This window comes from Buceros rhinoceros, unplaced genomic scaffold (genome assembly GCF_000710305.1).
Source record: "Buceros rhinoceros silvestris isolate BGI_N320 unplaced genomic scaffold, ASM71030v1 scaffold637, whole genome shotgun sequence".
Lineage (NCBI taxonomy): Eukaryota > Metazoa > Chordata > Aves > Bucerotiformes > Bucerotidae > Buceros > Buceros rhinoceros.
Window position 1 is genome coordinate 43,020 of NW_010420206.1, and position 12,704 is coordinate 55,723.

The 12,704-nt window shown below is 40.9% G+C and overlaps 1 protein-coding gene across 1 annotated transcript in view; it reads right to left on the reverse strand.

The window, feature by feature from the left end:
- Positions 1-11,832, reverse strand: part of LOC104496121 (mitogen-activated protein kinase kinase kinase 5) — a gene marked incomplete at its 3' end in the record, with an annotated part of 53,671 nt that extends 41,839 nt beyond the window's left edge. Inside the window, exons 1-2 of the mRNA XM_010139200.1 lie at positions 11,692-11,832; positions 8,447-8,470 (exon numbers count right to left, since the gene is read on the reverse strand). Of these exons, the coding sequence (XP_010137502.1) occupies positions 8,447-8,470; positions 11,692-11,814 (147 nt within the window). The remainder of the gene's footprint in view (positions 1-8,446; positions 8,471-11,691) is intronic.
- Between the last annotated feature and the right edge of the window lie 872 nt (positions 11,833-12,704).

The following is a 12,704-nucleotide window of genomic DNA, read 5'->3' on the forward strand; positions in this document are numbered from 1 at the left end:
GCTGAACCGGATTGATTTCTATATATCAATGTATGATCCATAATCCATCAAAAAACCCAAAATTCATTTAAATTTATCTTCCAGGAAAAGGAGGCAAGATGTCTGTTGTCTGGAGTACATGTTGAGTACAGATTTACGCACATAGAAAGCTTGCTGCATATTTGTGGTTCTGAAGCGTCTTAACTATGAGACAGCACACAGTGAAATCAGAAGGAGTTCTGCCAACCAGCTCTTGAAGCTCAGGCTCAGAAGTGGCCAGCAGCCCAGTAAGAAAAGCCTTCAGGAAGCAATTCTTGAGACCCATGATTTTGTACCCCTAAATTACTTCCAAGGGTTAATTGCTCTCTGATCAGCTGCTTCTGCTCTCCCAGAAGTCAATAAAGCAATGAGGACATCGCTTCAGGGAGCCCCTTAGCAATCTGAGCTCCAGGCATTGAGAGAGAAGCAACTGAATAGTTTTCAAATGCACAATACCAGCTGTATGCTTAAAAAATGCAGTTTAACATGCTTTATTAGATGTTAAAAACAGGAAGAATTGAGGTGCTCAAGTCTTATTGACTGTATGTATCAGTAAACATACATTTGTGTACAGATCAGAGATTGGCTATGAAGAGTATAGGAATTACTTTTTTTTTTTAATTACCTCTATTATACTATGGAAGTTTAAGGTCTTGCTATAAAGGCAATCTCACTCCCATGTCTGAGAGATACAGTGAAACTGTAGAATTTAAAAGTAATTGATGCAGGCATTTACATGAGGTCCACTGAGCTCAACCAATCCAGAACTTGGTTGGAGATTATTGCATATACAGACTTGCACAAGGATGAATTTAGACTTCCCTTAACAATGAGAAATTATTACAGCTGAATAGCTAAGACACATTTTTCTGTGCATGAATCTAGCAATTCCAAAGGAAACGTGAGAACTGGGAAGTGTATGACAACATTCGTAACAAGCAATTAAGTGATGCTGGAACCCGAACTGCTCATCTTTACAACGACGAACTGAATGGATACTTCTGCTCAAGAATATGCTAGCAGGTAAGGTGGTCACACACTTTCAAGGGTGAACGGATGAACCTTTGACCCTGCTAAACCCCAATAAGCCCCACAGTCAAAAGCAGAGTGGAGATTATGCATTTGCTGGAACTGGTTTCAGCCATTACAGGACAAGGGTGGGCAGTGACCGGCACAGGAGTCACTGTTAAGCATTGGCAGAGTATTCTCCAACTTTCCTTTTTTAAATAAAGGAGAAAAACTTTGCGAAGTCAGAGCCAAGAGAAAGGGTGAAGTCACTAGAGATATCCTGGGGCAAGCATTTTACTTCCTAATGTTTATTCAGTGCATCGAAAATAAATTCAAGACTGCTTGTAGGAAGACCTTTTATCTAACCTCTGGCTCACAGTTTCCAAAGCTCACATCTTAATTAAAAATCAGCTCTGAAAAAGACTGTTTCCAGCTTTTGAAATCCACAGAACCCAAAGTTTATCCTGGCATAATGGTCAGGCCACCTACAGAGACGGTGCTGGAGTCTTCATAAATAATCCTGCAAGCGGGAAGACTACTCTTCCTGCAGAGGCCGGGTGCCTGAGTCCACTAGTGAGCACAGCTCTCAAAAACTGATCTTGAGTGCACCTTCTGTAGAAACTAGGTATCTATCTCAGTGGAACAACAGAGCCAGCAAAAATCAGTTTACACGCATTTTTCCTGCTACCTGAGGGGGGAGAAAAGGTGGTTATACTATAGAGCCTGGTGTAGAAGAGACACAGACCCAACAGCCTTTGGAAGCAGTGGACAAGGAAGAACTTAACAGTAAAAGACACGAAAAACTTCTATGTGGGAAGAAAACAGAGGAAAATAAAATCAATTTACAGTTGTTCGGAGGGCCAGGGCCAGGGTTTTCAGGGAACTGTCTCAAGGTGGGATCTCACCTTGGTCTACGGTGGCAAGCAGTGTGGGAAAACAGTGGCCTTTCTCTCAGCCAGGGCGTTAATTTCTTTGTGAACTTAACCTAGATAGGTATGTTTTGTGGAGAGCTCTGTATCTCTGAAACCTCTCAAATTTGGCTGAAATTCATCACACAGACAAACAGGCAGATATAGAAAGAGGGTGGAGGGTGAAAATACAGCACAAGCTTTTAAGTTTCATTTCCTTAGGAAATACGCTTAAAAAAACCCTAAATCAAAACAAAAACCCAGAAAAAAACCACAGGCAGTAAAGTTAAGAAATACAACAAGTATCAACCTCAATTTCATTCCCCTAGCTAAAAAGTATATTAGACATTTAACAGCTAAACCTGACAAAGGGAGACATGCAGTAGCTCTTGTGACAAAGAAAAAAAAAGTTATATATTATTTACTAAAGGTGGTGGTGGAAGAAAGATAACAGTGACGGCAAGACTGCTCTTGTGTAATAAAGTCTATGATCTTCCACTGTGGAGAAACGTATTTTGTCACCATCACAAATTCTAACTACAAAGAGACCAACCCCAACTGCATATGAAGAATGACTGGGGTAGGAGCCTAGGAGGACCAGGCTGTGGAGGCAGCAGCTGAGGAGCTGCTCCAGCGTCAGACACTCTAAACTTTCTTCCCCAAAGCAGAGTGTGTGACTTGCTTTTCCTCATTCCCAGGCTATACAACCTCTGTCTCAGCCACTTCTCATTTTTCTCTGACAAAATATAAGCTACACTGACTAAAGTCAGGAAGGCTCAGGTGGTCTTTCCGACAGACACTTCCCATCTGCTCACACATTGCTTTACATTTTGATTTAGTGCATGTTATTCCACTTGGAAGTTTAAATATATTCCACTTAATCCTATTAAAATCTGCCCTGTAACACGCCATCTCAACTCTGATCTCACAAACTCTGATATTCTTTCCTAAGGCTAATTAACTTCACTCTATATTCTAGGTTTGCTAAGCACCCAAGACAAATGGATCCTTTGATCCATTCTTCTGACTCGCTGTACCATGTACAATGGAAGTAACAGAATCAAGCCATTCAAGAAAGATGGGCAGTTTTTGAAGCAACACCTTAAATCCAACTAAAACATTCTCAGTTATGTCACCCTTTAAAAATCTCAGTGGCATAAAGGGGCTTTGAAAGTGCTTCAACAACAGGTACTAAAAGTTTCACTTTCCAAACCTCTTTCTGTATAAATCCCTCACTATTTAAGGTTCAAGAGCTCAAATTACACTAATGAAAGTTACAAAGTGATTGCAGGTAACCCCAGTCGTAAGCTGACAGGCATTACTGAAAACATCAGCGGTTGGGACAGGCCACGTGTGCGCATACAGATAGTTACTATGGTTCAGCCTGATGTACAAGAACTCAAGATAATAGATAAGGCAAACTTGGCCTGAGCTCTGAGATCAGCTGAACTAGTTGTACCTAGGAGATACATGCGTATCTCTGAAGGCTCTGGGCCAGCACACTCAGTACCTGCCAACATCAGGCCACCTATCTGCGTTATAGCCCGTTTCACCAAATCAGTCACACTAACCAGAAGGCAGAAGTGCTGGTGGGAGCCAGCTACACATGCGTAAATGTTTACCACAAAGTCGTAAATATAATCATTCATTTTTGCAAATGTTTTAATTGGTTTTTATTTTTCTAATGTCCCTTCCTCACTTACTGTGCAAAATAAAACAATTCCAGAGTGTGAGTAGTTTGTTTAACATAGTCATAAGATTGTTTTAATAGCTCTGCTGTTAGAGAATTTAAGACCATACTGCTCCTAGCTAGACATACGAGTCACTGGAACATTAGGTTTTTCCTTCTTGTTTGATATCCCTTCTCAGCTCCTGAAAAAAAAAATTAATACAGTACCTATTTGTATTTAAGAGGTAATAAAAACATGTTACATAGATTTGAATGATCACAATAAGAATATAAAATTGCCCTTCTTTCAATATCCCCCTCTAACACAGAGCTGTTACCTGTAAAAGGGGCAGCCTTATGAGACTTTGATTTGGAGCCCAGGTCTTCTTAGGAAGATGACCACGGAATAAGGTAAATACTATTCTCTCCCCCCCACACACATCAGACGTAGTACTGAAGTTTTTTATCTGAAAGTTGTACAGGTTAAGAGGACACGGTGCTATACAAATGAGCATTTGAGTTCTGATTAGTTCTCGGATCTTGGATTTTACTTCAAAAGGAGGGAGAAAATCTGCAAAATCCCAGGGAATCAGTGGTGTGCAGTCCTCTTGAGTCCCTGAGGGTCTTCACTAACACTGCTTTGGTGGAAACATTTAACAGTCAAACATCCACAAAGAGAAGAAATCTGCCTTCAATTACAAGTGTCAAAGAAAATAAAAGGCCCCCAAACCAAAATCATGATGCTTTTACTCATGATGGGAGAATCTAGCAGAATCCCATCTACTTACCTAAGCTTCACGTCAGCAACCAATGTAGCGGTTTTTTTTTAAATAAATAAAGTCAGCTGAGGTAATAAAAATACCCAGTAACTCCCACAGTAGGAACTGTTCTTCCAGATGACTCTCCTCTAATTAAGATAAGCTTTTTTTGCATTTCTCCTACTAATTCTTTTGAGAAATATCTGCTCTTATTTCAATCCTTCTGATGAAATTTTTCTTAAAAGGTAATTCTCTGACTGCGCACAGTGTTACACGTAGCAGATGGCAAAATCCTAAACCAAGTTATTAAATCCACTCCCTCCATCCCCTAAACGCACAGTAAATCAACATGTGCTGATGTTTTAATGAATACAGGCTCAGTTGGGGTTTACTTCAAATCCCGCTCACATGAATGACAGCCTTACTACTGCTTTGAAAAGGAACATAAGCCTCACACCTCAAATAAACTGAGGCAAACAGACTGGCTCTACCTTACTTTTAAATACTTCCCATTTTCTTTGGGAATATATTCCTTCTTTAGGAATATATTCTTTCTTTACATGCCCAGCAATAACATTCTATTGCTGCATCCTAAATGCTTGTCAAAAAATCAGCTTACGCTCTTTTCATCATATTCACACAGGGAAAAAAATGTTCTAACTTTTTCCAAGGAAAGTATGTGCCAAATTAAAGAAAAGAATGAGCAAGAGACAGCGATGTGTCATAAATAACAATAAATACCACAGCAGTTGTCAATCAATAATTTGCTGAAAGTTACTACGTAGCATTTTTAAATCCTTGTATACTAAAAAAATGTCAGCGGACTAAGAAGTATAAAAAAATATTTCCCCCTATTTCCACAGTGAAAGAGACCAATAACTAAACATATCCTGTGGGATCTGCAGTCTTCTAGCAGTACCTGTTTGGAGGCACCAAGTTGCAGATGCCTCTGGCATACCTCATCCAGGGTCACTCATCCTCCCGCTCCCACTGTGGGAGCACTACACCGAACTGCCTCCCAAGCTACACCTTAAACAGGTGGCAGTTAGGAAGGGCTGTGGCAAACCAGTAGAAACTACAATCTTTGATCTCGCCAAGTATCAGAAAACACCAGTGAGAGTCCCCAGCCATACAACATTTCCCATTGCCTCCTGACAGCCATTTCAAACAGGCCAGCAGCCACACTGCAGTCGCGCACCCCGGGCAGCTCCCAAGGCTACCTATCACTCCAGCCTGGAGCAAACAAGCAGCCTGAAAGGTGAGCACTGTGTCGAGCTGTTGCTGCAGCTGGTTGCAAACCATATATAATGCACTCATACTAAAATTTCTCAGATTCAGCAAGAAGTGAAATTTCAAAAAAAAAAATTGATTAATTGGCATTTGGAACCTGACCTGCAGCTTCTCCTCAAAGTTGGTAAGATTCAAACAGGGGAGAATTAGGATGAAATAAGAACTGGTGAGCCAAAACAAACAAAGTACACCCATGAACTGTAACCTTTATACCAACATCTCCTTGTGACTGCAACTCCTTACTAGTAATTTCTAGAATGCCTCTGCTGCTTGGTTGACCTCAAAAATCAGATAACAGCAAAAACTAAACTTAACCTTTCAAATATCAAAGTAACTGCCTCCTGTCGAAGTACTGCTCCCTGTAAAAATGTATGGTTTTGGTATTACTGCGACATTTGGGAAAGGTCCAAATAAGTAGCTATAAAACCACATATAACAGGAAATGAGCCCACGTTATCTTGCATTGCTCTGCCCTGACAGGTTCCAGGCAGCTTATCCCAGCTATGCAACATTGCATTGACTGTTACTAGGAAGCGCAAAAATCCAGTCAGAACAAAGAACAAAACAGTTGGTAATGGATTTGGGTTTTTTTCTCCCCACTAGTTTCAGGGATACAAGGTTCAGGAAAAGCAGACAGAAGGCGTTTCAGTTAGACAGATATATATAGACACACACACACGTTTGTTTTGCAGCCTTTTTAATCCCCTGGTGCCAGGGATACCATTGTCCTGTTGCGGCTGATGTTTACGTGCTATTAAAAAATATGTTCTAGAACAGAAGGTCTAAACTCCTGGTTTATTCAGAGGTGAATTTCGTTTTTTCATATTTACAACCTCACATAAGCATTTGTATGACTCTTTGGGTAAGGGTGGGCATCACAGGCACAGCCTCTCAAGAACAGCAGCTTTGTCATACCCATTTACCCAAGAGTCTTACAATTTGTGGAGAAACATGATTTTCATGAAGCAGGAATTATTTTCAATAGTCAGTCATGTACCAACGCTGTGACAAGTCTACTTCCAGGTAACTTGACTGACAACACGCCAAAAAATGAGGAAAAAGGAGGAAAAAAAAAAAATCAGTTGCAGAGTTGCTAAGCCAGTTTCACTGACTTCCCTGTTCTTATCTCTGGGAAAATACTTCCTCCCAGAAAAGCTGTTATGTGGGTGTGCTTGAAAACATCTGAGACTCTCAAGGAACACATTCTTTTTGTGGCATACATTGAAACATTTCTACAAGTGAGAAATAACAGTTTCACAGCCACCTATCCAAATTTAAATGGAAACCAGAACCATCCTTTCTCCAACAGATGAAGGCCAAGTTATCACACCTCTCCTTGAGCGCCAAGGACTGCCCTTTAAAGACGGGACAAGGCGACCACATCTCCCCTCTATTCCGCTGTACCAGTTATCTCCTGCTGGTTTCCTACTAACAGAGCTTTTTCCCCCTATCCTCCTTCCAGTGACATTAGTCACCCGTCATCTTCCCCGGATCCTGGGCCACCAGAACAAAACCGCAACACAGTCGTTTAGAAGAAAGACCTTACTGTTCTCTTTCATTAGGCCCAACTGACCATTAACCCCACTTTCATTTGAGAAAGGCGAGAGATTTTTAGTCTAGCACATCATTTACAGCATTCTTTGAGTCTCTGAAAAGCACTATTTAGTTAAGAGTTATACAAAAAGTCTACATGGAACCCTCTTTGCTTTTTTTTTTTAATTTAAAAAATGTAACAAACTGCAGTTCTGAAGCCATCTTTAGAAATTATCAGCATCCTTTCCAAAGAATTACGTTTCATTCTGGCAGAAATCAGTACTTAATTCATGTATTTCACTATTAAATAAAGTCGGTCAAACCAGGAATATGAATACTGCAGTTTTTATGGCATTTTTAACACTGTGGGAAATAAAACCTGAGCATTTTCTAAAACTAAATACTTAGTATGCCCCTTATCTAAGTTTATTCTAATATATGGAGTTGAACAGCATACACATAGCACCTCAGGGTATCTGCACACCACTGACTAACCGCTGTAAAATTATATCTCAGCATATATGTCTACCAGTAAGTCCCAAAGCAAAGCCAAGAGCAACTCAACATGCCAGAAATATATCTGACATGACTGGCCCAGCACAAACCACACTGAGAAAGCAGCGTTCTCACAGTCACAGGTCTGCATCCCCTGAACTTGGGAGTGAAAGGGGAAGGGGGATTTGCAAGGCCAACCGCAGAAACCAGAAGGATGCCAAGGTGAAGAAACCTACAGTTTAATGACTGGCAGTCACAGACAGACTACTGGGATCTGCACTGCACTAGGACTAACAGGCTCCAGGACTCAACTTCCAGAAATACACACACACACTCTTTTCATAAATATATATATATTCACAGCTGTAGCTATGGGTTTCTAAAATAAGCATCAGCTTCCAAATAACTCTCCTTCTCAATAGAGTATTTTCTGAAAACACTAAAGAACATTGTACAGAAAAAGGCAACAGAAAAAACCTACAAGATGACAGATGTAAACGGTGCGTGACAACGCAACTTTACAGACAAGTAAAGACAGCAAGGAAACTACCACTGATAGGTGGAAGCCAGGTAAGAAGTGAGCCTCGTACCTAGCAACAAAGTGATATACACAGATTTGCTGATGATAGAATTTACAGAATTCTGCATCTAACTCTGTAAAATACAGTAGGAGAGTGTTAAATGATTCAAGCGGAAAACATAAGATAAACAACATTAAATGTAAAAGAAGTCTGGAATGCTTAAAATTCAACTGGAATCATACTTACATTATTCTTCTGGCAAATAATTTCCTGGAATAAAAAAGAAGAAAAAAAATAACGTGGGTAACACTGAACAACTACTAGGAAAGATACCTGATCAGTTTGACTTGTTCATGTTCACAAACACACAACAGGACAAGGCTGGTTGGCAGAAGTTTGCTGTGCCTGTCAGATCAATGCAAACCAAGTAGCGTCGGAGGAAAGACAAAACAACTATGGAACCAAGAATATACGTACATCTTACATATGCTCCTGCGTATATATAGTGTGTGCATCTCTATATACATGTATACACAGGCACACATGTACATACCCATCCCTATACAAAATCTCCTAGAGGGCTGCTGTCTCAAAGTTAACTATTAATACACATGCACTCGTATTTCAGAAGTTACAATATTTAAGTAACATTTTGCTGCCAGCAGAGGAAACTGTGAAGAATAGTAAAGTAGTATTTATATGAGGTTTTAAAATATTCTGAAACTGGTTTAAAATCACACTGCTCTGAAGTCTAAAGCAAAGAATGTACCTTCACATTTTAAAGGTAGCGTTTCAGAGAACAAGAACCCAGAGCACAGAGCTGATTCTCTCATTCTAATCTGGGTGGTACAGCCCAGTATGAACCACTTGAGGACAGTGATCTTGCTTTCAGGAAATTTGTCAGCAACTGATAACCCTGCCAGATTTATCAGACAGCTATGCTACACCTCTGCCACTGGAACCACTAAGCACCTTCACCTACACCACAGCATTAAAAACAAGCACAGTGTCAAACCAAGGCACCTCAGACTTTCCACGTTGTGTAAGTCAGGCTTCCATAAAAGTGTTGTTCTCTCTGTTGGGGGGACATGTTTCTCATACGACCATTGCCAGTTTTAGCAGTGTGGGACGTAAATATGTTTATATACATAAATATACAAACCTATACACGTACATATATGGAATCACAGAACGGTCTGGGGTGGAAGGGACCTTTAAAGAACACCTAGTTGAACCCCCTGGTATGAGCAGGGACATATTTTACTAGATCAGGTTGCTCAAAGCCTTGCCCACCCTGATCTGAATGATTATATAAAGGAGTATTCCACAAGCAGAAGTTTACCTACATTGCTTTGTACCCCAGTTAAATCATGGGCTGCAGTTTTTACTCCTTTTTCTCTTCTCTCATTTCCATGATCGTTTTCAGGTTTTGAATTCACCACCTTCTATGCAAGATTAAAATGGCACACACTCTCCTGCATTGCTCCTACTCTGTCTGGTAGCTTTAACAAATACAGGAACAAACACTGCCTCAGATGATGTGCAGGCACATCCACAAATCTTTTTTTAAGGCATGTATTTTACTAAGTAATACGGAAGGGATTTTGCTTTCTGAAGACCTTCCTGCAAACTATCAAAAGCAGAAACGTGGTCCCATCTCAAAGCTGAAGGAAGCTCAAGGGCACTGTATAGGTAGCAACTGGGACATCCAAGTCTCCCTGTGCAGAACTGGGCTTCCACTGACATGAGTGGGAATTCTGCATGTGACCTGTTTGCCAAGTCCAGCAAAACTAGTAAAACGTCCTCCCAAGCGCACAGGGAAGCCCGGTGCCTCACTCCAAGTGATTTTCAGTGGGAGTTGGGTATTTGGCTCCTCACCCAGTACAATGAAATTCTTCTCTGTTTATATTGTAGGTCATTGTACTTACATAATTGGAATCAAACCACAGATGGGTCTTTTGTCATCAGCACTTTTATTTTTCGGGGTTTTATCTGTATACTCCTTGTGTTGCAAAAAGGAAGGAAATAACTGGATTGCAATCAGACCAGTTGGCCAAGAAAATTTGGAGGGAAGAAACCAATTTACTCAAGGTACGTCCGCCCCAGTAGAGGGCCAAGCTACAAATAATGGCACAGAATAAAAAATACTGCACTAACTAGAAGCAGTGGAAGCAAACCCTTCATGGGAGGCGGCAGTGCCCAGATTGCAGACTGACTCACCAAGCTGCTTACTAAAATGCATCTTTTCAGCAATGCCTAAAATGGAAGTGCAATAGCATAGAACACCTCCCAGTCAGAGCCAGTGGATCTGAGGGAGGGGAAGAAACTGAAAAGGCTGCCATCCAAGTTGTCTGCCCTCCCCCATCCCCATGGAAGTTACTAAATCTTTAGTGGAGTTATAGCAGGAGGAAGCAAGTATCAGCTCCTTGGCTGACAGAATTCAGAGCCACATAAATCATCTTAAACCACCGTGTCTCCTTTAAACCAGCCTACCATACTGTGAACTGTGGCCCTGAGGATCAGGCACGGGTTTTGTTTCTACTAACTCTGCTGCGCTACTGGTACTCTCCAGCACAGCAATCTTGCAGGTACTTGATGTGAACAGCTATCACTCAGCAAGACATATCAGAAGCCACATGGGGCCCCATCACACTTGACCAGAAAACTGCTACTTCACACAGGAGTGAAAACTTAAGGATTATTTTGCTGTCCCCTACACACCACCATTCTCACCCAATGGATATTACTGTAACGATTTAACCCAAACACCAGTAATTCCCCTGAATTACAATGCCACATATTTTAACCGTTAATAATATAAAACCATTAATTTTTCATCTGAAATTTGACAAACTTCTGTTTCCATAATGCACCATTTAGCCCCTAGTGGTTTAGGCCCAGCCAGTAACTATGCACCACTCACCCCCCTATCCCCAGCCCCACAGTGGGACCGGGGGAGAATCAGGAGAAACTCCATGGGTTGAGATAAGGAAAGTTAAATAGAGCAATACAAAGAGAGAATAAGCAATAATAATAATAATGATGAAATCATATATAAACCAAGTGACGTACAACCCAACTGCCCACCACCCAGAACCCACCACTCACCCACCCACCCGGGCTGAACGCACTTTCCCCTGCCAGCTCCAGCCCTAGAGGCGGAGTGTGATGTCAGTATCGTACTGAATATCCCTGGGCTACTTTGGTTCCTCTCTCCTGCCTGTGTCCCCTCCCAGCTTCTGGTGAATCCAGGACACCTAGGTGTTTAACAGACTGGGACAGTGTCATCTAAATCTTTCTCTTGGGAAAACTAAACTGAGTTTTTCAGCATTTCACTGTGGCCACGTTTTCCAGGCCTCAGAATATTTTTGCTATTCTTTTGTGAACCACGGGTGGAATCTGTATCTCCTATGGAAAGAGGGAACCCATTTCAGAAGTTGGACCAACTAAGACTTCCCCCTAACACACCCCGTTTTTCCATTCAGAGCTACCTTCAGTGACTGCAGAGACTCCACATTAGTATCACAGTAGAGGATAATGTTGTTAGCCATGCTGAAACTCTCCCTGACTCCCAGGTGGTAGAACAGGGAAGGCTGACGGAAGGCATCACTCATCTCTACGACAGCGATATCTGCATGAAGAAATGAAAAATTGTCAATGTCACACATTTCTGACAGCCAAATACTTCTAACACCATGTCTCTTCACACAATTTGCTTTGGTAAGAAGACCCGATTTTAAGTAAGAAATAGGAGATCTAGAGGGATTTCCCCATTTTAGCTGTTACTTCTGAATATTGAATATAGTCAGCAGGATGTGGTTTTATTTTTTCTCTTTTCTTTCTTCCTTCCTTCCTCCCTGTTTTTTTTCTCTAAACGATACATTCACTTCCTCAGGTAAAAACATCACTAATCAAGGAAAGGCAAAAAGTTCATCCAGAGATTAAAATCTGTTTGGTTAATCTACATGTGATGATTGATGACCTTATGGGGGGAAAAAAGCAAAAAATACATTGAATGTGTATTTTCACCCTCTGTGTAAGTTGCAACAAAAATTCATGCAATGTATTTACTGCATAGATTCTCTATTAGAACTTTGGCAGAAGACAGTTGTAATTTGAAAAACAAAAAGCAAAGTTCCAGTATAAATTATCGCTCACATCTACTTTTGGTCATACAAAGAGACCAGAGAGATAAAAGGACAAGGTGCAGCAGAAGAGGAGAAAAGAGGGAGTGGATATGTAAAGCCATAGAAACCCCCATATAAGTAATCAACGTGCTGAGAATTCAGTTCACAATAAATTCTACCTGCATCAACAAAATTAAGCACATGCACAAATGCTTACTGAACAGGAAATGTAGCCCACAATTTCTCTTAAAACATGTATTTCACTTGCCCAGATTCACATCAGTGTAAAATAAGAGGCAAATATAAAGTGTCAGCAGAAATAGTAAAGGTTTCTGGTATAACAGGCAGCACATTTCCACTGCAAAAGGCTTGTGGGA